Source organism: Sus scrofa, chromosome 1 (assembly GCF_054392235.1).
Source record: "Sus scrofa isolate SSC_HxYL_T2T_F1_AM1 chromosome 1, Sscrofa_HxYL_maternal_Yorkshire_Landrace_v2.0, whole genome shotgun sequence".
Lineage (NCBI taxonomy): Eukaryota > Metazoa > Chordata > Mammalia > Artiodactyla > Suidae > Sus > Sus scrofa.
In genome coordinates, this window is record NC_139383.1 from 218137104 (window position 1) to 218164282 (window position 27179).

The window sequence follows — 27179 nt, forward strand, 5'->3', positions numbered from 1 at the left end:
GTGGTAGAGGAGTTCTCAGTTGCATAAATATCTGTCCCATGGATTTTCTTTTATTTTTCAAACATACACAAAAACAAAGCATCCTTGTTATGAAGACGATGTTCTTCACCTGGTGTCTGGGAAGGTGGTATGACGGAGACCTCTGGGAGACTGGTGACTTTGACTCAAGCCTGCTCTCTGGCCTCACCATCTTCGGATACGTAGTGCGCACCTGGCGAGGGCAGGCGACTGGCATTGGTCCAAAGACCAGTTGGACGCTTCCACGAGCAGCAGGGGTATTGTGGCTTTGACTTTGGTCTTGTTAACCCGGCGCTCACTTAGCTCTAGGTGAGAGCTAGCCCCTTGGAAGGAACTTTCTCAGAGGGTGGACCAGACCCGCAAAGTCCGCGAGTGACCCCGCCCACGAGGTGACTCCGCCCGCGGAATGACCCCGCCCACGTGGATTCGCTGCGGATGCCGGCTGGAGGCGGAGACGCGTTGAGGGAATATGGTTGGTTACTCTAGACAGTGGGGGCGGGGCGAGGCCTGCAGGGGGCGGAGTTTGTGGAGGGGCAGGCGGCCTGGCCCCCGCTTGGGAAATGGATGCTCTGTCAGTCTGCCGGCGCCCAGGGCAGGGAAGGCTTGCTGGCCCCGCCCGCGACCCGGCGGGAGAACGGGGCCGCCCCTTTCCTCCCTTGCTGACGCTGGGCTGAGACCGGAGCCGAGAAACCGAGTTGGCTCTGAGCTCCCTGTTTGGCTTTTGGGCGGTGGCAGCCTGAGGAGGAACATGGCGCTCGTAGGCAACGGAACAGAGTTGGAAGCGGACGAGGTACTGGCCGGTTGGAAGTGCGTGTACTGCTCCTGGACCTCGGGAGGGATGAGCGAACCCGGCAGGGTTAGGCGAGCCCGGCAGGGACAGCCAAGGTCCCGCCCCCTTGGTTCCCAGTTTGGGACCTCCAACCTCCCGCTCCGCAGAGAGTAGGCGCTGTTGAGGTTGGGGGCGCTGGCATCGTGGGGTCGTGGGGATCGAGGACACCACGTCCTGTCGGTGGGTGGATGGGTGCGAGCGCATGGGAGCGCGGGACCCGCAGGACAGAGCAGTTCCGAGCCTCACTAGGAACGCCTGGGCTTTTGAGGTCTGACCCTAAAGTCCCGACACTGGCCCTTTGGAGTTTGTGGAATCCTCTCTTGACTTCGGAATCTCACCTTCTATGGAAGTTTCCCGGTATCAGAGCCGAAAGTCTTGCAGACCATGAGAGGAAGGGGAAAGCCGGAGGAAGGCGCCCCGGGGGCGTCTGCACCAGCGAGCAGGGCAGGGCTGCCAGGGGCCGGAGGGCTAGAGCCGCGGAGCAGCAGCCCAGGAATTGGTGCTTTCCCCTCCGTGCAGGGCCCGGGCCTTTTTTCAGCCGGTCCCCAGTGTCGGTGGTAGACGGAGAGAAGGCGCTGAGAGAACTGACTTTGGCCTCCAGTGGTCTCAACTGCCTTTAAATAATTAGTCACTTCCTCCTGTGACTGGTGCGTCTGGGTCTGAGCACCCTCCGGCGGACGGGCAGGACCTGTTGATTTATTGACTGTTCCTTTGAGCAGTTGGCAGCTCTGGAGATTCGCTTTAGCGCTTGAGGTTGAGGCCAGCCGCGGCGGCAGCAGCAGCAGGAGCAGTACCCACAGCTGCGCCTGCTGCCATTTTACCTGACTTGTCGCTGCCTGAAGAGGCTTAGCTTTAAATGATGCAGTAGCGCAAGATCTGGAGTTGGCGGGTTAAGATTCTCTTCAATGTCGGGAAGCTCCTGGCAACGAATACTGTTTTAAATGTAGCCCTTAAACTCACAAAATAAAAGCCAAACTGCAGCTCCTTTATACTGGTCGACGGAACCTTAAACCTGACTGTCCAGAAGCTTCCTTACAGCCTGTGCCTTACAAGGAGTGTCCCAGGACCACAGATCAATAAACTAGAGCTTGTATAGTTGCATATATTTATTGTTGAAGCTTTAAAACTACACATAAAGGCAAATGATGAAATAGCTTATTTATTGCTGTTTTCATCTGTGATAACCTTTATTTGTAGCTTTAGGCTGTCTTTTTGGTATGACCTGGAGTCAGCTTTTTTCATTTTTCTTGTCTTAGATCTTTTCTGTAATCGAAGTCATAACACTTTCATGGTGCTTGACTGTACGCTCACTCTCTTCCTCAAAAGATTTTATGCCTCCCTGTTGTATATTAAATGAAGTATCTGTGTTCTTGTCAATCAAAGCCTGCTACAGTGTGGTCTCAATCTGAATTCTCGGTCTTGTCCCCAGACCCTTTTCTGTATATAACCATATAGTTTAATCTGTGTTATGCCTGTATTAGAAATGAGGAAACAAGACTGGGAGTAGCTGGTAAATATGGATAGAGATTTTTGAAGCCCTGGGCTTCTTATTGAAAAAGATTTGTTACATTAGGGCTGTATAATTGTCTAGACCAGGGCATTGTTGGGAGAGGATGCTTGGACAATAGGTGTAAAGGGGACTGTTTTGGGCATATGGAGACATAGCTACCTGAGCTTTGCCCACTGTCTGCAAGGTGAACTGAATGCCATGCATTTGCTAGGGAGGAGGGCTCTAGATCGTGGGGGATGTTAGGTTTCAGAGCAGCAGAGAGCCTGGCACACAGATATTTGGTAAATACATATGTTATATTTGTTGAATGAATGAATGGCTGCAGAATGAAAGACAATGCCTAATAATTTTTCAATTTTTGCCGTGTCTTTTTTTTTTTGCTTTTTAGAACCAAGCCCGGGGCATATGGAAGTTCCCACACTAGAGGTCAAATCGGACCTACAGCTGCCGGCCTACACCACAGCCATAGCAACTCAGGATCCAAGCTGCATCTGCGACCTACACCACAGTTCACTGCAACGCCGGATCCCCAACCCACTGAGTGAGGCCAGAGGTTGAACCTGCATCCTCATGAATCCTAGTCCTGTTCGTTAACCACTGAGCCATGAAGGGAACTCCCTTTTGTTTTTTGTTTTTTTTTTTTCCTTTTTTTAAATTCAGTAACTATTAGGCTCCTAGTACATGTCAGACACTAAACTGGTCCTAGGAAATGAGCAAAGTACAAACAGAATTTTTTACATGCCAACTTTTATCCCTCATGGTGCACCATTTCTACTGGAATAAATTTTGCAAACTTTTTTTTAATTTAATTTTTTTTAAAATTTTATTTTCCCACTGTACAGCAAGGGGGTCAGGTTATCCTTACATGTATACAAAATTTTGCAAACATTTATTTGCCATTTGCTTTGTGCTTGCAATTTGTAGGTACCTTAGAAAGAGAAGGCAGTTTTGGCTCTCTATGGTTCTCAGTCTGGGTAGGGAGATAGGGCATGGAAACAAGAACTCTAGAAAAGAGCTCAAGGCAGGATAAGCATGTAAGAAGTAGTGGATTGCAGATTGAGTACCCTTGACTTATTTGTAGAAAGTCCCTCACTGTCGGGCGGAATTGCTCCATCCAGGGTATATAAGACCCTGCTCTTCAACTTACTGGGTGCGTAAAACTGAAAGAACTGGGAAGCTTTACAAACAATATAAATTTGATAGTTTTTGAGGCCCCTATTTGATATTCTAGGGAAGTAAAAGGGAACACGTGGTATAGGAGAAAAAGTAGTAGGTTAAGAATTAGGTGAACTGGGCTCTCAGCTTGTTGCTAATTTGCTCAATAGCCATTGTCATTAAGTGTGCCAACATCTGACTTTGTTATGTGTCAAGCTCTATGCTACCTTGGGACTGCAACAGTGACCCAGACTAACAAGTTCTCTGTATAGAACCAGTGACCTTGATTGAACCAGTCACTCAACCTCTTAGAGCACTTTTTTTTTTTTTTTTTTTGCTTTTTAGTGCCTCACCCTCAGCATATGGAGGTTCCCAAGCTAGGGATCGAATTGGAGCTACAGCTGCTGGCCTACACCACAGCCACAACAACGCAGGATCCCAAGGTGCGTCTGCAACCTACACCACAGCTCATGGCAATGCCAGATCCTTAACTCACTGAGTGAGGTCAGGGATCAAAGCTGCAACCTCATGATTCCTAGTCGGATTGTTTCTGCTGCGCCAAGACGGGAATTCTCACTTAGAGCACTTTTAAGTTTCCTCCTCTAAAGGTGGAGGGGCTCTATGAACCCTGAGTACTCTTCTAGCTCTAAAAGTCTACACTTTTGGAGGCAGGGAGCTTGCTTTTTGGGAGAAGGGCTAATATTAGGGGAATGCTTTTTTGTTCAAAGGGCTCAAGTAGATGACAGTAGTAGAGAGGCCCTGATGGTAGCTGTGGGATGTGTAATTTGATACATTACATTTTACACTAAAATTACATTAAAAGTTACTCAGCAAATACAGTAAATAAAGTTTAATGTTCATAGCTTTAACTTTTAAAATTTGGGAGTTCCCTGGTGGCCTAGGAGTTAAGGATCTGGTGTTGTCACTGCTGAGGTGTAGGTTTGAGCCCTGGCCCAGGAACTTCTGTATGCTAGGGATGCAGCCAAAAGTAGAAAAATTAACTTAAAATTCTTATCATCATTATGAACCCATTACTGATTAAAAGAAACTTTACACTTGCTTTATGTGTAAAGTACAGATATATCTCTGTGCTATTAATGTTTCCTAGGGGGTGTGGTTAGGAAAAAATGTCCAAAAAGTTTCCCTGGGTGGGGCAATAATGAGAAAAAGTTGAGAAGCACTGGATCAGGGAAAGAAATGGTTTATGTGACAGATGTTTTCACTGCCTGCTTTTTTGGCCCAGGATTTTTTCGATCTAATTCTGATTTAGAAAATTTCTCCACTGGCATTTTATTTTATTTTAATTTTTATTGCTGCACCTGAGGCATATGGAAATTCCCAGGCCTATGTCACAGCCACAGCAACACAGGGTCTGAGCCGCATCTGCAACCTACACCATGACTTGTAGCAAAACTGGATCGTTAACCCACTAAGCAAGGCCAGGGATCAAAGTTGCATCCTCATGAGACTAGGTCCAGCTCCTAGCCTCCTGAGCCACAATCAGAACTCCTGGACTGGCAATTTAGATGAAGATTAGATAAAAGTGATTGCTATAGGTTTCTTTGGCTCAGATTCATTCTTTAATTCCATCAGCGTTTCATTGAGCACCTCCCCACGTTTGGGGAGTCTTTAGATGCTGGAAGGCCACACTGAAATCAGATGGCTTGCTTGCTCTTGACGAAGAACACATGCTCTAGCAAAAGACTCAGTTATACCCGTAATAGAGGTGTCTTTGGGTCAGGGTAGATTTTAGGTAGGAGGGCCATATAATTTATCATCCATAGCAGGGTCCTGGGAGAGTCAATGTGGTGCTTGCAGTAATTACCCCAGGACAACAGGGGCAAACAAGGTTGGTTGGCCACCCTCATTTAGGGACTGGCAAAGACTCTCAAGAAGAGGTGGTATTTGAACTGTGTTTTGAAGGGTCTGGGTGGAGCAAGTGAGATAAGTCACAGACCTAGGTGGAAGTTGAGATGGGTGGGGATGGGCGCACATCTGGGGGTCAGCAATGTGCTCAGCAGGTGGGGAGGAGCAGGCTGAGAGCTCCTAAAAAATGGGGGCCCAGAAGTTTTTTTTAATTTTACTTATTTTTTTTTTAATCTTTTTTTATCTCTTGCCCCATACCTTCTTCCTCATCCTCAAGTCCGGTGGTGTGGACATGCCTCTTAGGCAGAACTCAGTCCTTCCTTGCGTAGCTATTTGCTTTCATAGCCTTGGTCCCTGTACACAGGTGCTGTTACTGATGATTCATGGTGCCACACAGATCTGTGAATTCTGTGAGGCCCCTGGTTTCCACCTGGCTGGCTGCTGACAGCTCCCTGGTTCCCGGTCTCAGGTGCCCCGGCGGTGAGCTTACTTGTGTCTCTTGAAGTCACTGTATGTCCCCTTCCCAGGAGATGAGTACTGGAGGACCAATTTGGGCTCTGTGAGGCTTCCTGGGGAGAGCTTCCCTTGGTCACCAACTGTCCTTTTCCACCCCTGGCTTAGTGGGAGTCAGTCACACACTCAGAGCCACTCTGGCCAGTTGGCCATCCTGGTGAGGTCACCCCACCTCTCTAAAGGGACCTTTCAAGTCTTGACTGCCTGGTAGTTTATAATGCCTTTGTGCATCTTCAGCTCTTTATTTAATAAAGACTAGGTGCATAGGAAGAGAGTTTTTTTTTTCTTCCCTGAGATCTGTGGACCTGGCCCCTTGGTATTCCTGATACTCTGCTGACAGAGGCCTATGTATTTTAAGAATATTTTAGTGAAATGATGCATTGTGTATACTTGTTAGGTCTGACTGTGACTAGTGAAGGAGATGATTATTCAGTCTGACTTAATTTGTTGGGTTTTGTGCCAGATGTTCCCCCCTTAAGTTATGGTCTAGTGGGAGGTGGGGCCAGGTGTGTAAACAGATTGATGCAATTCACTGTGCTGAGAACCATAGAGGAGGGATGCCAGGCTGCTTTGGGAGTGCAGAGGAGGGCATCTCACCTGGGGGTGAGGGGATGGGTGATCAGGGATGGCCGTTTCTTAGACATTCTGCATCTTGCAGGATGAGTAGGCATTAGCCATGTAGAAGAGGGCTGGGGAGAGAAGGAACTCTTGAAGTGCATCCCAGGGAGAGAGTAGCAGGCTTAAGGTACAGAGGTGAAGAAGAGCTTGTGATGCTCTGGGTGGCGGGGAAACTGAGGCTGGAAGGCTAGGAAGGGCCGATCTAAGTTTTTCCTGAAGAATCGTGGATATCATGATGTGCATTTAAGAGTTTCAGCTGAGGAGAGGTGTGGCGAGACGCCCGCTGTAGGTGGCTTCCTCTGGCAGTGTGCATGAAGCCTGATTGATTACAGGTGGACAGGATAGGAAGGGGGGAGGTAGGTGGTTGTCTGGTGTTTTGTTTTGTTGAATGACTGGGCCCATGGAAGGCCCACTCTGTGTAGGGGTAGCTAGGTATTGGGTTAACATAATGGGTAAGCCATGGTTTTGACCCTTCTGGAGTAGGTGATCAGGAACATGGACACAAAACCCCACTTTCACCTGGAGTGGAGGGAAAGGGGGGAGAGCATGAAAGCAGGCCTGGAGCTCCTGGAAGAAGGAGGAAGAGAAGCTTTCATGGGGTTGTCACACACCTGGGAGATGGTGGTGAGGGATGGACCCCATCTCTAGGTCAGCTCAGCTGACTTGGTTCCCATACCAAGTCTTTTACTGCCCAGCTGTGTGACTTCTGGGCCTTGGTTTCCTTGTTACACCATGGAATTGACCTTGATGATCTGTTTCTGAAGTTCTCAGCTTTGACGTCTGGGATCTACAAGGTGACATTTGATCTGGACTTTGAGGGGTGGAATTTCGGCAGGCAGCCATTGGAGCAGAACTCGGCTTCATTCCTTCAGGCAGAGGGAGCAGCAGGGAATACACTTGGCGTGGATGAAGCTTGTGGAAGCTGAAGCAGAGGGTGTGCAGGGCTGTGCGGTGGAGGTAGAAAGGCAGTGCTGTGTGTGATAGCAGATTTGGATAGGCCTTGAATGCTCAGCTAAAGAGTTTGCGTTGTTTTCTTTTTTTCTCAATTTTCTTTTGTGATACATGTATGATCCCCTATTTGGAGAATGTGTTTCCCTTCCTCCCTTCCTTCTTCTTTTTTGATTGTTAGGGCCACACTTGCGCATATGGAGGGTCTCAGGCTAGGGTCAAGTCAGAGTTGTAGCAGCTGGCCTATACCACAGCCACAGCAACATGAGAGTGGTGCCACGTCTGTGACCTAGCCTGCAGCTCACAGCAACGCTGGATCTTTAACCCACTGAGTGAGGCCAGGGATCAAACCTGAGTCCTCGTGGATACTAGTTGGATTCGTTACCACTGAGCCACAACAGGAACTCTCTCTGTTCCTTCTTTCCTTTCTTTTGATAAAGGAAGCAATGATGGTCCTATTTTTTGGTTTTACTTTCTCCTTTCCCAGCCGCATTTCCAAAGTATTTAAACTGATCACTGTAAGTTGCGATGCAGTGGTTAAGGAGATAAGTCAGTCACGTGCGAGTGATTCCAGACGCTATGTTTTGTCACCTAGACTCTTACCCTTGGCTTAGTTCTCAGACACAGAACCACCTGGACCCACGACTCCAGTGTGGTCAGCAGGACTAGTCGGGGTTTCTCCAATGGTGTCCTCTGCCCTCCTCTTCTCTCTCCTTACTTCTTTAGACTGTGTTGTCCAAGAGTTCTGGGATTCCTGGTCTTTTCTCCGTATATAGGTCACAATCCTTCCACTCAGAACTAAAGGAAACAAGCTTCAGAGTCTCACATCATTTTTCAGTCCAAATGGGCAAGGATCTCTGAGAGGAGGCGGGCAAAACAGTTGACAAAGTGGGAGAGTCCTGAAGAGAGGGGAAATGACGCCTGAGTCCAGAACCCTCTGCCAGAAGCACTGAGATGGCCTTATCCATGTAAAGTCATAACCTGAGTGCTTGTTCAGAAACAGTGACCCCAGCTTGGGTGCAGACCCAAGCTTCTCATCTCATGTGCTGTGTGACCTTGGGCATTTATTAACTTGTCTGATGCTTTTCATTTATAAAACAGGAATAACTGAATGTGGTCTGTAAGGCTGGCTGTCAAGATGAAGTGAGAATCTGCTGTACAAAGCTTCTGGCACATAGAAGTGCCCTTAATATGCTAGTTCTCTTTTCCCTTCCGCTTTGCCTTAAGGTATTGCTGCCACTGTTTATTATTATTATTGTTACGTATGGTCTTTTTAGGGCCACATCCGCTGCATATGGAGGTTCTGTCTCGGGGTCCAATCCGAGCTGTAGCTGGCAGCCTATGCCGCAGTCACAGCAATGCAGGATCCGAGCTGTGTCTGCAACCTACACCACAGCTCATGGCAATGCCGGCTCCTTAACCCACTGAGTGAGGCCAGGGATGGACCCGCATCCTCATGGATACTAGTCAGGTTTGTTAACCACTGAGCCACAAAGGGAACTCCTGTTTATTATTTATGGGTTCGATGGAGGATCTGTTTTAGTGGGTCCAAATATAGTTTTACCTTATTTTTGTAGTTAGTCAATTTTTGTAGTCAATAGGGAGGAACTCCTGTAAGAGAATCAAAGAAGAGGCAGGAGGCTGGAGTGCCGAGACTTCAAGTGAGGTTTTTTTTTGCTTTTTGGGGCCACACTCGTGTCATGTGGAAGTTCCCAGGCTAGGGGTAGGGTCAAATCAGAGCTATAGCTCTTGGCCTATGCCACAGCCACAGCAACATAGGATCCAAGCTGCATCTGCAACCTACACCACAGCTCACAACAATGATGGATCCTTAACCCACTGAGTGAGGCCAGGGATCAAACCTTCATCCTCATGGGATACTAGTCAGGTTCATTTCAGCTGAGCCACGATAGGAACTCCTATTGATTGGCCAGGGGCACTGAGAAAGAACTCAGGTTCCTGCCACTTAGGGAGCAGTTAGTTATACAGGAAAAAGTGTAGTTTCTATTTTTAGCACAGGTTTGTTCTTGGGTTAAGTCAGTATAAGGGTTAGGGGGAGGCAGTCTCCTTAGGAATGTGGGTGATGGTTTAGGGTAGAGGGAAGTTGTAAAGAAAGGTCCCATGACAAATGACTGTTTAACTGGTCTTCAAGGCAGCTCATTGTTGGGGGAGGGATCTGCCTGTCTTCTGGATTATAAGTCTTATTAAGTTTTGGTGGTGCCTAGCAAGTCATGATTTCCCATCTAAGAAAGTATGCATCCTAGACACAAGCAGTGACTGACCCAGGGCCACCCAGCTCACTTAGGCATGGAATCAGGGTTAGAAGCCTGGTGCTCTAACTGTACATTCAGGGTCCTTTCCACTAGGTCAGGGGGTGGCAGGCTTTGCTGCAAGGACACAAATAGGCTTGTTTCTGCCTGTTTTTGAAAATAAAATTTTATTGGAACCCAGACATGCCCCTTCGTTTAAGTGTTGTCTGTGGTTCCTGTATAGACAGTCAGAATTAGTAGCTGGGGTACAGACCAAATGGCCCACATGGCCTAAATATTTATAGGTCCTTTATGGAAATAGTTTGCTGACCTGTGTACTAGGTGATTTCTAGGGCTACGTGTAAGATTGTTTATAAAGCGTTGTAAGCTTTACGAATTAAATTTGCTTATTCCCTTAATACTTGTATAAGCATCAAAAACTAGGAAAAATTTGCCATCTATTTGGCACTATGGGACAGGCTCTGGAATTAGATGGACAGGGGTTTGAATCCTTGCTTCTCTGTGTATAGCCTTGGATAAATTAATCTCTTTAAGCTTCAGTTCCCTCATCTGTCAAATGGTGATAACAGAAGTTACTATAGAGGTTATTGTGAAGACTAAAGCCCTATAAAGTGCTTAGCATATGGGGTGCAGATGTTAGCCCTTAGCACTATTTTTATTAAGGCTGTGTGATATGATGCTTGATGTTGTTTTCCCAACCTTATATAAAGGTCAGCCCACCTAGAGTTCTGCAAGACTCTTCTTCTACCTGGATTCCTTCAGGGTGGTGCTGCTACCCCTCAGGCTGATCCCAGGACTCCATCTAGGTCAATTCTGCAAGTTTACAACCCTCATACCTCTTACTCCCTGAGGGGAGAGGGGAAACTATATATCACAAAAGAGTATAAACATGGGCTCAAAGGACCGTCTGTTTGAGCACAACAGTGTTCGTATTTGTCAGCAGGGGATTTGGCCATATCAGTAATATTTTGAAAGTGACGTTTGCCCTGTGACACCTATGTGGTATGTGTGGTAATGTCTGGTTTCTCCAAATGTGTGGTTGTGAGGGATGATCCCATCTTTAACATCGGTGAAGGTTTTGACATTCTTAGGACATTTTCATAATGACATAAAGCGCCCAGATGTTAATAGGAGACTGTGACATGTAGGAGGTATGTTTGCGTGTGGTTACTTAGTGTAAGAGGTTAAAAGGTGAAGGAGGTGACAGAGTGTGTGCACCTCTAGGCCCTGGAGGGAGCTCTAGGGTTCTTGCTCTGCCCCAAAGCCATGTGCTGTGCCAGGGTTTTGTTTTTTTTTTTTTTTTTTTGTCTTTTTACCTTTTCTAGGGCCACTTCCCGCGGCATATGGAGATTCCCAGGCTAGGGGTCTAATCAGAGCTGTAGCCACCGGCCTATGCCAGAGCCACAGCAATGCGGGATCCAAGCCGAGTCTGCAACCTACACCACAGCTCATGGCAACGCCGGATCGTTAACCCACTGAGCAAGGGCAGGGATCCAACCTGCAACCTCATGGTTCCTAGTCAGATTTGTTAACCACTGAGCCACGATGGGAACTCCAGGGCTCTTTTTAAAGTTCAAGTGCATAACGTCCATTCACAGTGTCTCATTGCTTTTGAGGTTTTAGTCTTTTCAGATACTCCCTCCTTCCCTCCATTCCAGGTGCTCAGTAACCATTTAGCATTCCTGGCTACTTCCAAGGAGAAATATTCCTCTTTTGGCATACACGCTATGACACCCAGTAGGGATGGGTGCCTTGGTTGTTTGAGAAGGAAAGGGTGGAATTTTTCTGCCATAGAAAGCAGCAAAGGAACTCCCTTTAGTGCTTTCTAACAATATTATATTTTAAGCTCCTCAACCAGAAAGAAGAATTCACCTCCACAATCTATCTATTAGCATTAGCTCAGTCTTAAAAAAAAAAAAAGTTTATTGAGGTGTAATTCATATGCCACTAATTCACTCCTTTTAAGTGTATAATTTAATGATCTTTAGTACATTTACAGAGTTGTGCAGCTGTTGCCACAATCCGATTTAAGAACATTCCCATGACCCCCCTAAAGATTCCTTGTGCCGTCTGCTCTCACCTCAGTATACTTTTTACACTTAAATTCATTGACAAATTGAAAATCAGCATGATAAGATAAAATTTATCAGGCAGAAATGAGCAGCCATTGTATATTGCTTTGGAGACAAAGCAAATGTGTTAGGCATCAAAAAGCAAGACTGTAGGAGTTCCCATCATGGCACAGTGGAAATGAATCTGACTAGGAACCATGAGGTGGATTTGATCCCTGGCCTCGTTCGGTGAGTCAGGGATCTGGTGTTGCCATGAGTTGTGGTGGATGGAGGTTGAAGACTGGCTTGGAACTGGCGTTGCTGTGGCTGAGGCTGTGGCTGGCAGCTGTAGCTCTGATTTGACTTCTAGCTTAGGAACCTCCATACGCTGAGGGTGTGGGCCTAAAAAGCAAAAAAAAAGGAAGACGTACAGCAGAGTGCAATTGGGTCAGTGCTGACTTGGCTCTGGCACTGTGAGCTTATCAGAAGACGGGCTCGAGGCCTAAGTGAATTACCCTTGTCCAAATGAGTAATTTGTCCCATTTGCAATAAAGCAGAAGATGTGTAGTGTGTATAGTTGATGATGGTTTTCCCTGACTTTCTAGTTCATTCCCCAAGGCAGATGCTACTTATCCAACATGTTTAGCTTCCTGCCAGAGGGACCAATGAGCAATTACATTTCTAAGCCATTAACAGTTGAATAAAAGGGAATGTCATCTTAGCACAAGTCTCAAAGGACAAAGAGTCAACTGAAATCAACCTCTTTTCAGGGACCCCTGAATTTCAGATTTGTTGTGTCTGTTCCTAAGAAAGCAGGTGGGTGAGAGGGAAGGACATGGAGGGGCTTGTACATTAGTGGACATAGGTTGGGTTCTGTCACTTGCCAAACTGTGACCTTGGGCAAGTGACTTAAGTGCTCTGTGAGTTTCAGTCTCCTTATCAGTCAAATGAGGGATTCTAGCTGTCACTTCAGAGAGTCGCTGCTGCAGCCCTGGCACCTCACCCAGTTCCTGCCGTACTATAGATGTTAGCTGCAGCCATTCGTTTGAACAATTATGTATAGATTTTTCTTTTATTTATTTAAATGATTTTTATTTTTTCCATTATAGTTGGTTTACAGTGTTCTATCATTTTCTACAGTACAGCAAAGTGACCCAGTCACACACAAATATACATCTTTTTTCTCACATTATCCTCCATCATATTTCATCCTAAGTGACTAGATAGAGTTCCTTGTGCTATACAGCAAGATCTCATTGCTTATCCACTCCAAATGCAATAGTTTGCGTCTATTAACCCCAGACTCCCAGTCCATTCCACTCCCTCCCCCTCCCCCTTGGCAACCACAAGTCTGTTCTCCAAGTCCATGAGTTTCTTTTCTGTGGAAAGGTTCATTTGTGCTGTATGTTAGATTGAGATTTTTCTTTTAATCAGTAGGTAAGGATGGCCAGAATTTTACAGAGCAGGAGAGAATCCCAGTAAATTTGTATCATATACTGCAACTAGACATGTTGAACATCCTGACATTCAATGGTCATTTGCTGATATAAATTTTAAGATTAGTTTTGTTTTGTTTTTGTTTTCGTTTAATAGTACAAATGATGAAAACTGTCCCTGTGGATAACTACCTCAAGCCAGGTAACCAAGAGCAAGGCACTTGGAGCCAAAGCTTCCTAATGCCTGCAGTGGGACAAAGTGAAAACACTCATGCAGTCCATCTGGGAGCATTCCGAAAATGAGGATGAGTAGAATTTATTCATGCACTTAATGCTTTTAGAATCCTGAAGTGTTCACATTTTTAACAGTTTATTTAGTAATACTAACACGTGTGCATAGGTGGTATTTCTCCCAACTTTCCAAAATGGAAAACACTGAGATTCGTGGGAATTCTTTTTCAGCAGATGGCAAGCAAACCTACTCTGATTTCATAAATAGTAGATATGACTTTACTAAGGTGTGAGGCTCCACAAATTCTATTGTATTGCTGATTATATTGGCAATTTAAAAAGTGAAGCTACCAGCTTGAATTATTTTTTTTCTTCTAAAGACTTAACTGCTTTATCTTCCTTTGTAGTTTATGGTAGAGAAGGCTACATTTTAATTTAGGTAAGAGTCCCCTTTTTTTTGATATATGCAAACCCTGTCCAAGTCAGGGTTTTAATTTTTGTTTAGTTTTTCATTATTCCCATGGCATGTGAAAGTTCCCAGGCCAGGGATCAAACCCAAGCCACAGCAGTGACAATGCTGGATCCTTAACTCGCTGAGCCACCAGGGAAGTCCTCCAAGTCAGAACTTTAAATCTGCATGCGGTGGGTTGAGGGGGAGTAGGTTTCACGTGACAGAAGGTAAGGCTCACTTCAGGACATGGGACATGTTTAAATGAACTCCCTTCTTTTTGTCAAAAACTGAAAAGCATTCCATTTCCATTATGGCAATTTGGTGACAATCACCCTTTCCTTAATTATTTAAGGACAAACACAAGGCTCCTTAACATGGCCTTATTTGACCCAAAAAACCCTCTTCATGCCTCAAACTTGATTTTCCTTTTCTGTTCCCACATCTCTGTCATCAGCTGGTACTGTTGCTCTTCCTCCAAAACACTGCTCCCTACTGTATCCTGGCCCCCTTTCTCCATCTCTACCGTGTCCCCAGGCCTCGGCACAGTGTCTCACCCTGTACCTCCTGGAGAGCATCCTCAAGGTCTCCTAGCTTCCCCTCTGCCTTTTACAATCCACCCTCACCCTGCAGCCCAAGTGCTCTTTTACAAATGGTATTCACGTTACACCTGTACTTCAAAGTTTTAGGATGAAATCCATCCACACTTCCTTTCTTTTGCTTTCCTCCTCCAGCTCATCTCCTGTCCCTCTGCCCTTCATTCTCTACTGTAGCCACCCTGGCTTCTCCCCCCCCCCCCCCGCCCCCACCTCAGTGAGTGTTTCCCCAGCCTGGCGGATTGCACCAGGCCTCCACGTGACCAGCTCCTTCTCAACTTTCCATTCTCACTTGGAAGATCAGGTTCCAAGTGCAGCTTTCCTTAGGTTACATCTCCAAAGCAGCCTTTCTCTTTACTTCTGTTTATTTCCTTGTAGATAGGATCACTGTCTGTATTATTCCGTACATTTATTGTCTTCTCTGTCATCTTCCTCACTCCATCGGGTTTCAGTGCTGGAAGTGGAAACTGCTTTACCTAGTTTAAGGAAGAAAGTTTAAGAAGGGAATCAGGTGCTTACAAAATGCATAGAGGGGCTGATGGCCCAGTTTTAGGCTAGGCCTCTGGAATGACCTTCAGGGGCATCCAGACTGATGATTCTGGAGCTGATTTCCCAGCACTTTGTGGTGGCTTTGATTCTTACATCAGAAAGCTGGAATAGAGAAGCCTCTGCTGCCACTGTGTTTTATATACTGGAAGGTGGAGAAAGGATACTGAGCCCTGCTGTTGAGACAACCTCAGTCTTCTCACCCTTGCTGGACAGCAGAAGTCAGAAAGGGGCAGAAAAATGACCTCAGACTTTCAAATCTTGTACGGGTATATCTCAATGGATGTAACCTAACTCTCACCCAGAATCAACTCACTACTACAGCCACAAATCTATCAGGCTCCCCAGAGTTCCTGTCTCTGTGAATTGTGCTACAGTTCCTGAAATTTCTGCTGTGATTGGTCAAAACTCTATTGACTGTTCTGACTGGTTCTGTTGTCTCCAGATATATCTCAACTTCTTTTTTTTTTTTTTTTTTTTTTTTTTTTTTGTCTTTTCTAGGGCTGCACCCACAGCATATGGAGGTTCCCAGGCTAGGGGTCTAATCAGAGCTGTAGCTGCCGGCCTACGCCAGAGCCACAGCAACATACGATCCACGACTCGACCACAGCTCATGGCAACGCCAGATCCTTAACCCACTGAGTGAGGCCAGGGATTGAACCAGCAACTTCATGGTTCCTAGTCGGATTTGTTAACCACTGAACTACCATGGGAACTCCCTCTCAGCTTCTTAATTTTGGCAGTTCTTTATTTTTACGCTGGCTGCACTTTTCTGCCAGTTTTCACTCTAGATAGCTCTTTGCCTTAATTAAAAAGAAACAATTAAAAAGACTGAATTTTAGCGGTCTGCACCATTATTCTTGTGTAAATGCTGATGGTCCTTTCGGTTCTGCAAGTATTTAGATCAGCTAAGAATTAGTAAGGAAGCTTAGCTTCAGATGACAGCAAATCAAGCAGACCCTTAATATTCCCTTTTAAATAAGATCCATTTTGTAATGTATATTGGTGTGTCAAGTGTGTAGGTCAGTGGTTACCTAACTCAGTTTTCATTAGGTCGCTCAGAAAAAATAATTGAGTCTAAGCCTTAACCTTGTGAGATTCCTGGGCAAAACAGAATTCTCATAATAAGCAGGTTCTAGGTATTAGAATTTGCTCGGAGGGGGTAAATAGAAATGTAAAAATTGCCTAGACCAAATTTGGGACAATTTGAATGCCAAAATAAGCAACGGACCATTGAAAATAGGTCTCCTTGAGTCCATGTGGATGATGACCAACTAGACAGATGTATGGAGGAGACAGGAGGGCATTCCTTCCTTCCTTCCTTTCTTTCTCTTTCTCTCTCTCTATTTCTCTTTATCTCTTTCTCTTTCCTATTCTTTTTAGGGCCGCACCTGTGGCATGTGGAAGTTCCTGGCCTAGGGGTCAAACTGGAGATACAGCTGGGGTCCATGCCACAGCCACAGCAGCACTGGATCTGAACTGCATCTGTGGCCTTAGCTGTGGCTTTTGGCAATGCCAAATCCTCAATCCACTGAGTGAGGCCAGGGATTGAACCTGCATCCTCATGGAGGCTATGTCAGGTTTTTAACCTGCTGAGCCACAATGGGAACACCAACAGGGAAGCTTTTACTTTCAGTAGAATGCCAAGGGCCAAGTAATAGCAGATGAGGGAGTGCTGGAGATGGAAAAGCAGTGTTCAGCTAGCCTAGTAAAGATTGAGTCAGGCAACCATCATTGTGGGTGCAGAATCTAGAGACAGGCTTCAGGGAGGTGCGTGTTACACTGTCTCTCCATAGATTCCTTATTACTTTCAAGACAAAAATGGTAACTATGCAGTGGAGAAATCAGACAACACTTTGACCAGGTGATCAAAATTAATACCATCAGTGGAGGCAGATAACATCTGTGCCTCTAGATAGACATGACCTGGCAAGGACATATTGTCCCTTCTGTACTAGTCTAGCCTGAATCTGATCACAGAGGAACATCAGAGAAACTTTAAATAAGGAAGGTTCTATTTAAAAAAAATAAAAAAAGAAGAGGGTGGTACTCTTTAAAAATGTCATTGTCATAAAAGACAAAGAAAGTCTGTGAAAGTGTTTCAGATTAAAGGAGGCAAAGGAGTTGGGACGGCTAATTGCAATAGCTGACCTGAGCTGACCTGAGACTAGTTCTGTACTGCAGGGGAAATACTGTTGGGTCACTGGACAAAATTGGAAAATAGACAAGAGTTCACAGTAGTTAAGTTTACTGAAGTGGATAATTGCACTGTGGTTATGTAAGAGAATATCTGTATTTTTGAAAAATACGTACTAGAGTAATTAGAGGTAAAGGGCCACAGAATATGAATTTACTCTCGGTTTAGAAAATTTTTTCATCTCTCTAGATAGAGAAGAAGAGAAGGGGAGGTGGGGAGGAAGAGGTAAGAACAGATTATAAGGCAAATGGGGCAAAATGTTAACACCAGCTGAATCTGAATCAGCAGCATAGAGGCTTTCTTTGTACTATTCTATAAGTTTGAAGTTATTTCCAAATAAAAAGTTTAATAAGGATTGTATAGAAACTGAAAGTGCCTTTCACTTATACTGGGCTTTCGTGCCCAGTTCTGGGTTATGAAACAAATTTAGCTGAAATGTCATCTTATCTTACTTAGCCTACCTGAGTTTTTCTCTAGGTATGTTGGCTCTGTTTATCATAAAGACTTCAACCTTCTTAATATTGTTCAAACTTTTCACTTTTTCTACATTACACAAGCAATACATCAAGCGAGTCCTTTGTAAAAGATTTAAATGATTCTGAAGCCCAAACATAGTCTCACACTTTACCCTTTCCTCCTTGCCCATCCTTAGAAGAAATTAGCCTTAAGAGTTTTTTTAATGTAAATGGGATCCTGTACTGTTTGCCTTTTCTAGAAATGAGCGTTTCACTTGTTATATCTGGAAGATATTTCCTCTGTTTGCTTTACTCTTTATCTAATGACAGAAGAGGATCAGGTCATATAATTATGGATTGAAAAATATTCACCATCCTATGGACAAAATTATACTACCTTTTAAGCGCCCTTTTCAAAGTTTATTGACTATTGGATTTCTTTTTCATGCACTCTTTCTTTACACTCTTTATTATTATTCTTTCGTTGTCTCTTCTTTATTGACCTATAAGAGTTCTTTATGTATTAGGGATAATTTTTTTGCCTGTTTATGATGCCTCAAATACTTTCTCCTAGCCATTTGCTTTTCTTGCACTTTTAAATTTTTATGTAGCCAGATCTTTTACTCTTTTCTTTATGGTTTCTGGGTTTTATGTCTCATTTGGAAAGATTGTCCCTGTCTCAAGATTATAAAAAGTATTCTCCATATGTTCTTCTCTTGTTTTTTATGTATTTATCTCTTTAATCTATCTAGAAATTTGCCTATGGGTTTAATTTCGCTTTTGTCCCGGTAGATAACCACATTCTTCAGCATCATTTATTAAATCACTCATTATTCTTTCTCCAATTTAAATTTTAAGTGAATCATAAAATGCATTCCTCTGTGTTCAGGCATCTGTGTCTGCATTCTTTTTTATGCTCTATTGATCAATATATTTGTATTTTCCTGTGCCATTTGCACAAATTTAATTTGGCAGGGAAAATCCTATGACATGTTTTCCTTTCAGATAACTATAGAACTACTTGTCAGGTTCCACTGAAAATCTGTTAGGATGTTGATTGGCTGAATTCTCCCTATGTGAAAGGATTCTCATGGCATCAGGGATAAGAGCTCAGGCTATGGAGTCAGGCCTGTGTGTAAACCACTTATTAATTAGTTCTGGGATGATAATTGTACCGATTTTAGAGAATTGCTGTCTGCTTATATGAGACAATGTATTAAAATGCAAAGCATATGCTTGGTGTATAAAGGTACTAAAATTATTTATATGTTAATGGAGCTGATGTACTCAGTAACAGTTTTGTAGCTTATTAGTCAGAATAGCCTTTTCATTGACTTAAGACGCTGTAGGGTATGTGTATAACTACTCACACGTGCACATATACACATGCATGTAAACAAAAGTTCAGTCTACAGTGATGCTTACTGTATAAGGAACTGCATTAGTGCTCTTCTGGTTCCACGCATTTCTGTATTCATTCTTTTTTTTTTTCTTTTTATAGCTGCACCTGCAGTATATGGAAGTTCTGAGACAGGGCTGAATTGGAGCTTCAGATGTGGCCTATGGCATGGCCATGGCACCACCGGATTGAGGTGCCTCTGTGACCTACACTGCAGCTTGTGGCAATGCCAGATCCGTAACCCACCAAGGGAGGCCAGGGATTGAATCTACATCCTCATGTAGCCTATGCCAGGTTCTTAATCTGCTGAGCCACAACCGGAACTCCACTTTATTCATTCTTTCATGTAGTGTATCTGGTAGGCCCCAAGCTTGGTGCTCAATGATATGCCTCATGCAGCCTGTGGCCTGGAGTGAAAACAGACATGAAACAAATAACCACACACACAACTTTGCACATGCGATATATAGCATGAATGGAAGTTAGGGTCTCTCAAGAACTTTGGTTCTGTTTGATGGAGTTCATTTTGTTAAACAGTTCAGTTTGTCGAAATTACCAAATTTGTTTCTCAGAAATGGTTTAAATGGTATTCATGAAAATGAATTTAAAGCTTGAAGGCTGTGGGTTTTTTTTTTTTTTTTGGTAAATAATTCCTACTTTTTTATAGATTTTTCATATCTCTTACTCTGTCCTCAAAACATCAGGTGAGGTAGGGAAGGAAATTCAATGCGTCATCCATTTATGCCATGGTAAACAAACTTTTTTTGCAAAAGGTCAAAAAAAAAGAATATTTTCAGCTTTGTAGACCCTGTGGTCTCAACTTGCAACTGTTCAGCTCTGTGGGTGTAATGGGAAATATAGAAATTTGTAAATGGTTGAGAGAGGCAGTGTTCCAATAAGACTTTATTTACAAAGACAAGCCGTAGGCTGGATTTGACCCTTGGGTGCCTACCTCTGTGGTGGTGGACTGTTCTCTTTGGGGACACCAGGACATGTGGGCTCAGGGAGGGGGCACAGAAACAGGATTCCCTGGGAGAAGGGCTGTGCCCCGTCTATTCCCCAGCCTTCTCCAGGCTACAGCCTGTATCGCCATTCATCAGGGCCTTTAGGAGATTCAGGTCCCAACAATAATAGTGATAATAACTGATGTTTTATCCCGGCTGCTCTGTTCTGTATGCTTTTCACACTTGTCATTTAATCAGTAGACAAGCCAGTGTGATGGGAAACTGAGGCGCAAAGAAGAAAAAGGCTTGTCCAAGGACACAGAGCTGATAAGCGGTGAAATGGATTTGAACCCAGGGAGGCTGATTCTGAGTACATGAATTTAAATCCTTTTACTTCACCTTTCCCACATTATGGGCTTACTTAGTTTGAGGTTACCTTTGAAGCCTTCCTCCTCAGAAGCTGCCTCTTCCCAGCACTGATATCAAGACGCAAGATTCTGTATTCTCTTTTAAGATGTTTACTTTGGAACAGAGCTACAAGCAAGGGAATGCTAACTGCTGTTTTTCTGTTACAGCTGGAAAGTTTGAGGGGACAAACAAGATGATGCAAGAAGTTTCTTTTTGCTCATCCTTAGGCTGCACTGGAGACTGTCAGCTTTAGAAACACTGTCATGATAACAAAACAAATTTTTGTTAAATACAGCATTAAATACATGATCTCAGCTAAACCTCAGAATAATGCTGTAAATCAAGCAGTATTATTCCCAGTGCACAGATGGGAAAACTGAGGCTCATCTATGAAGTGCTGGATAAGTTAATTAAATCTCCATGAATCTTAGTTTCCTTATTTAGATATAATAATAGCCCTACCTTGTAGGGTCATTATGAAAATTCAGTGAGTTAATACATGTTAAGGATTTAGAGCAGTGTTTGGCACTCAGTGGTGTTAACTCCTACTATTGTTGCTATTATTATTATCAAAATATAATGGCAGTTATAATGGTAGAGATGAAATGTCCTTTTTATGATTGGTTGTGAATCGGAAATAAGCATCTAGGTGTCTAACAGCACCTAGGTGTTAATAAATGGAATTTGTGGTTATTTATTCATGGGAAGAAGCTATAAGCTCTGTTCATTTTAATTTTAAAATGCTTCTATAGGAGCTCCCATTTCGGCTCAGTGATAATGAACCCAACTAGTATCCATAAGGACTTGGATTCAATCCCTGGCCTCTGCTCAGTGGGTTAAGGACCTGATGTTGCCATGAACTGTGGTGTAGGCTGGCAGCTGCAGCTCCAATTCGACCCCTAGCCTGGGAACTTCCACATGTTGCAGGTGGGGCCCAGCCCTAAAAAAAACAAAACAAAACACCCCCTCCCCAAAAAAAACCTTCTAGTCATGGTTTCAAAATTAAACATTTTAAAAGATTAAAACTTAGGCCCTCGGTTCTGTTTGTTGCTGTTTGTGTAAAATTAGTCTCCTCCAAAAACAGTATGCCCTAGATAATCCTCTGTTTACTATAGATTAGGTAGGGCTGGCACTACAGCACAGGAGTGCTTGACATATTAAGTGTTTGCCAAGGTTCATTTTACAATCATAAAAATAGCAGCTTAGGACTATGTACAAGGGGGTAAGATAATTTGCTCGTTTATGTTAAATTCAACAATACACAATTGTGAAAAAACATGTTTTGCAAATATATTTTATTTCATTTTATTTTATTTTACTTTTTAGGGCTGCACCTGAGGCATATGGAGGTTCCCAGGCTAGGGGTCGAATTGGAGCACCAGCTGCCAGTCTATGCCACAGCCACGGCAATGCCAGATCCGAGCTGAGTCTGCATCCTACGTCACAGCTCATGACAGCGCCAGATCCACTGAGCGAGGCCAGGGATCGAACCTGCATCCTCATGGATGGTAGTCAGAATCATTTCCGCTGAGCCACGATGGGAATGCCTTTATTTATTTATTTATTTTTATGTATACACTTTATTACACACTGTACATTGCTGTGCACATTTTATGTTTGTACATGCCCATTCCTTTCTATTGTAATGACAATTTAAAGGATTGTTCAATGTCAGCTTTGACTATATGTGATTGTTTTCTTTTGATTACTGACCTTAGAATCTAATCCCTGCGTTAAGGGGCCACTCAATTCCATATTATAATGAAATGCAGAAAGGAAACTCTTTCCCCCTTCATAAAGTGAACTGTTTCATTTTTAAAAAAATACACTTTTCTCTGGATTAGTGCTCAGCAAATGCTGTCCAGTTCAGTTGTTGTTTGTGAGAGTGACATCTGGTGGTTCTTTTTAATTATCATGGTTTCTCTGTGCTTCGCTGGAAGTTCTTAGAAATTCCAAAGAACCCTTGTGTCAGTTGCTTTGCCTGGTACTTAACACACTAGGTGGCTTTTGAGGATCGAGTTAGTAAAATGGATAGGGCTTTGAAAGCCCAGCACTCTGTATAGATGCAGTCCTGCAGAATGCTGGCCTTTCCCAAGGGATTTTATTTTAGTGCCTGTGATAGACAAACAGCTGCCTTATTAGGGAGGATTTGTATTTAACTCAGGGAATTTAGGACTTTGGTATCTGTGCCAATCTCCCTGCTTGACTCATGAGTAAGCTAGAGCCCCATGAGGTTGAGTGTGTTGGCCAAGGTCATGCTTTGTTGGCCAATGTCACTGCTCCCCAGTGAACCGAGGTCCTGGGCTCTGTGCCCATAAGTTGTGTTTATCATGTTGGGTAACCCTCTTGAGTTGAAAGAATGTGGGCATTAAAGGATAGGAGATGGAGGCTTTTTTTTTTTTTCCTTTGTCTGTTTAGGGCCACATCCATGGTATATGGAAATTCCCAGGCTAGGGGTCGAATCGGAGCTACAGCTGCTGGCCTATGCCACAGTCACAACAACATGAGCCGTGTCTGCGACCTACACCACAGCTCATGCAACGCTGGATCCTTAACCCACTGAACGAGGCCAGGGATTGAGCCTGCATCCTCATGGATACTAGTCGGATGTATTTCCGCTGCACTACAACAGGAACTCCATGAAGGCATTTTAAATGGGAGAAGTAAAGGCAGTTACCATTTTTGAGTACCTATTTGCTATAAGTATTCTCATTTTCAGCCTCTTTCCTTTCTTCCAAAAGAGGGCACAGAATTGTTAGTATGAAAGAATTATGAGGAAGTATGGTGAGGGATCCCAGCACTGTTTGCATGAGTCCACTGATTCATCCCATGTCTGAGAATTTATATCCTCCGAAGTTGTATATGGTGAGCCTATTTTGAGTTGGACCTTTATTTATTTATTTATTTTATTGTGGCTCCACAGACAGCATGTGGAAGTTCCCAGGCTAGGGGTCAAGTCAGAGCTGCAGCTGCCGGTCTACACCACAGCCACAGCAATACCAGATCCCAGTTGCATCTGAGACCTATATCACGGCTCACGCGATGTGGGTTCCTTAGCCCACTGAGGGAGGCCAGGGATTGAACCTGCATCCTCATGGATACTGGTGGGGTTCTTAACCCACTCAGCCACAACAGGAACTCTGAGTTGGACCTTTGTATGCATTATCTCACTAGTGTATTGACAGCAGTTTGGGGAGGTGGTTGAAATCCACCTTGCTAAGAGTCTGCAAAGTATAAAAGTACCGTGTTGGGTTACAAGGCACATTCACAAGGAGTATGATGGCCCTTGATTTCAGCCAGGGAGTTAAGATAAGCTGTTGAAAAAAATCAGTAGAGGAGGATTCACAGGGCTAGACCTCCTCAGGGTTTGGGTAGATTTGAAACTCAGACCCAGATAGGTTTAACTTCCTGGCCTAAGTTTATATTTTCCATTGTCCTTTGTTGGAAATGTACTACATTTCTGCTCTAATGTTGAGCAGATATTTCAATAAAACTTAACTTGCCAACATGTAATAGTGGCTTATTAAAAATGTGCTCAATTTACTTGTGTGTGCAAAGTAATCTTTCCTAATGAAGTGACTGTTACTCTACCTCCTTTTCTATTGTCAGACCTGTGATTTTTGGTAAATATAAAGCTTTAAAAAGTTCAGAAATTATGAGGTAATATTGGAGCACATCACGAGCATGAGCAAAACTAGAGAACTTGGAGAATGTGTGAAATTATTTTCACTCTCAAATGATGAAATGTTTAAAATAAAATTTCTAAGGTGCAGATTTTTTTCTTTTGGCAGCTGATTTTTACTGTTTGTATTATTTGAAATTTAAAAACCCTACCTTTAAATAATGTTTGAAAACCTCCAATTTTTTGGTAAACATATCCAAAAAATTAGATTTTCAAACCTGAGCAGATTTGGAAGATGAACTCTGTGTCGCACTTCTTTGGTCTACCATTTTTGAGAATTATGTTTATAATGTTGGGAGGGTCACATTTTGTGCGTTGCAAGGGCCAGATGAGGACTCAGAGTGTGAGTGGTCTCTAGTACATGAGCCCCTCATTGCTTTCCTTCTCTTTGATTAAGAGCTCTGTGGGTTAGTTGAGTTTTTTTTTTTTTTTTTGTCTTTTTGCTACTTCTTGGGCCGCTCCCTCGGCATATGGAGGTTCCCAGGCTAGGGGTCCAATCGGAGCTATAGCCACCGGCCTACGCCAGAGCCACAGCAACGCGGGATCCGAGCCGCGTCTGCAACCTACACCACAGTCACGGCAACGCCGGATCCTTAACCCACTGAGCAAGGGCAGGGACCAAACCCGCAACCTCATGGTTCCTAGTCGGATTCGTTAACCACTGCGCCACGACGGGAACTCCCGGTTAGTTGAGTTTTGACGTTAATCCTTAAAGGGGAATTGTGAGTGGTGTTTGCACCCTTTAGCCCCACTGATGGGGATACTGAGGCTGAGTTTTACATTTGGCTCCCGAGGGTCTCAGAGCACTGATGTTCCCTCCTACAATATGAAATTTTAAAAAATGAAGCAATAAAATACAACTGGTGAGGAGTTCCCTGGTGGTGCAGTGGGTTAAGGATCCAGTGTTGTTATTGCTGTGGCTCAGGTCACAGCTATGGTGTGGATTTGATCCCTGGCCTGGGAACTTCTGCATGCCATGGGTGTGGCCCCAAAAATGAAAAATAAAAAAATTAAAATAAAACTGGTGTTAGACCTTGGATCCAGTTGCGGAGTTTAAAGGCTTCAGAAGGCCATGGATGGCAGATGTGAGCAGAGTGAAAAATTATCCCTGACACATGAGCTCAGGGCACATATATTAAAACATTCTTTGCCCTTTTCTCTAAAAGTCACTTCATGGGTGTATGATAAAGGTGGATTTTTAAATTAATCCTGATTTAGAAAAATCAATACTTTATATTGAAGTCATAGTAGGGAATGATATGACTTAAGTTTATGCATTTCTCATAGCTAGTAATGCGCTTTTTCCTTTTATGTGTGAAAAGATTTATATCCAAAGGAGAAATGCTCCTGGTATGTCAGTAAATAATAATAAACTGTAACAACTGATGGCAGTCTGGTTTCCCATTTTGGACCTCTTAATGGACCAGTGATGAATGCCATGTGGAGGAGTGTTTGTAGTTCCTAGGACCCTCATACCCATGGCTCTTAATCCCTGAGTTGGTCCTGCGGGAGGCTGGGGCATCCTCTTCATGTCTCATCTCCTTGGGAATAGTACAGATGTGCCCCAGAGCCAGGTATAGAATCTGTGACTTATCAGAGTTCTCAGCAGCCCTGGGGTTCTTTGAATCCATGGTACCAAACATACAGCTTCATTGGTCAAGAGAATAGAATGTTGGGGAAAAGCTCCAGTGGGAAGGGTCTGGTAAAATGGGATGGAAAATGGTTCTCATTGAGGAGGAAGGTGTGGACAGAGCCTTGGCAAACCTTATCACCGTGTTGTCCTAAAGAACAGCAGTTAAATGAGAACATGATAGTTTCAGCTCACAGCCCCGTTGAGGACATCCACATGAGAGAGGGAAAAGTGGAGGAAGAGGCGGAGGAGGAAGATGAAGAGGAGAAGGAGGAAAAGGAGAAGGTAAGGGGAGAAAGGCAGAGGCCATAGAGAAGTGATTCGACGTTTTGGATTTGCAGTACCTACTTTCAATTTTTATCCGATTCCTTCCTACTTCCTCTTCCTTCTTGGAGTCGTAGTTGCCACATGTTCCTTTCCATACCACAAAGTGAATTAAAATTCAAGCAGGGAGGCCCAAAACACTTGTAAATCTATTTGCTCTCTTTGGAAATTAATAGAGTTTTTAAATTATTGCTGTTAGTAATGTATTTTAGCTTTATTCTTTGTGTTTCCCCCTTAGGGATAAAAATAATGTAAACATCTTCATACTTAGTTACTGTATTATTTAAGATTCTTAAATGAACAAATATTTATTAAGAACCTGTGGTCACTTGGAGTTCCCGATGTGACACAACAGGATTGGTGGTATCTTGGGAGCACTGGGACATAGGTTTGAACCCTGGCCCTGCGGTGTGGTTTTAGGATCCGGTGTTGCCACAGCTGAAGCTTAGGTTACAATTGTGGCTCAGATATGATCCCTGGCCTGGGAACTCCATATGCTTAGGGTGGCCAAAAAAGAAAGAAAGAAGGAGGGAATGAAAGAAAGAAGGAAGGAAAGAAGGAAAGAAGGAAGGAGGGAAGGAAGGAAAGAAAGAAAGGAAGGAAGGAGAGAGAGAGGGAGAGAGGGAGGAAGGAAGAAAGAAAGAGAACCCATGGTCATTTAAATGCACTTGCATGCATTTTTGCTACTCAGAGTATTGCAAAGCTAACAAATTCAGAGGAAAGTTGTTTAGAAAAGTTTTAGCAATTGATGCAACACCCCCATCCCCTTTCCTCACTTCTGGCCTGTTTCCATGACCAGGACCCTCTATCCCTCTGGAGGCCAGGGGTTGGTTTCAGGCTCCCCACCCAGCAGAGAGCAGGCTGTGGAGGGCAAGCTGGCACCTGGAAGGTTCCCCCAGGAAATCTTACACCTAACAGGGTTAGCCTATTTGCCGAATCGCAAAATGAAACTCCTCAAGGTAAGGACCTTCCATCTCAAGACAAGGGTGCTCACTCGGCCAGTCAGCCACTTGTGTGCTAAGAGTCTTTGAAGTGCAGCATACTGTGTTGGATTATAAAGTGGATTCAGAAGGAGTAGGGCGGCCCTTGACTCCAGCCAGGGAGT

General features: G+C 44.0%; 1 protein-coding gene across 6 annotated transcripts in view; it reads left to right on the top strand.

Annotated features, from left to right (window-relative positions):
* The window catches only part of TTC39B (tetratricopeptide repeat domain 39B), a 562176-nt gene that overhangs the window by 418352 nt on the left and 116645 nt on the right, over positions 1–27179 (top strand). For 4 of the 6 annotated variants that reach the window (XR_014821469.1, XR_014821474.1, XM_021063500.2 and 1 more), the window contains exon 1: positions 537–808. Coding sequence is in view for 2 of the 6 variants with exons in the window: in XM_021063500.2 (XP_020919159.2) it covers positions 767–808 (42 nt within the window). In the remaining 4 variants the exon portion in view is untranslated. Of the gene's footprint in view, positions 1–536; positions 826–24604; positions 26036–27179 lie in introns of those variants that run through there. The other 2 variants (XM_084985288.1, XM_084985298.1) reach the window with 2 other exon arrangements.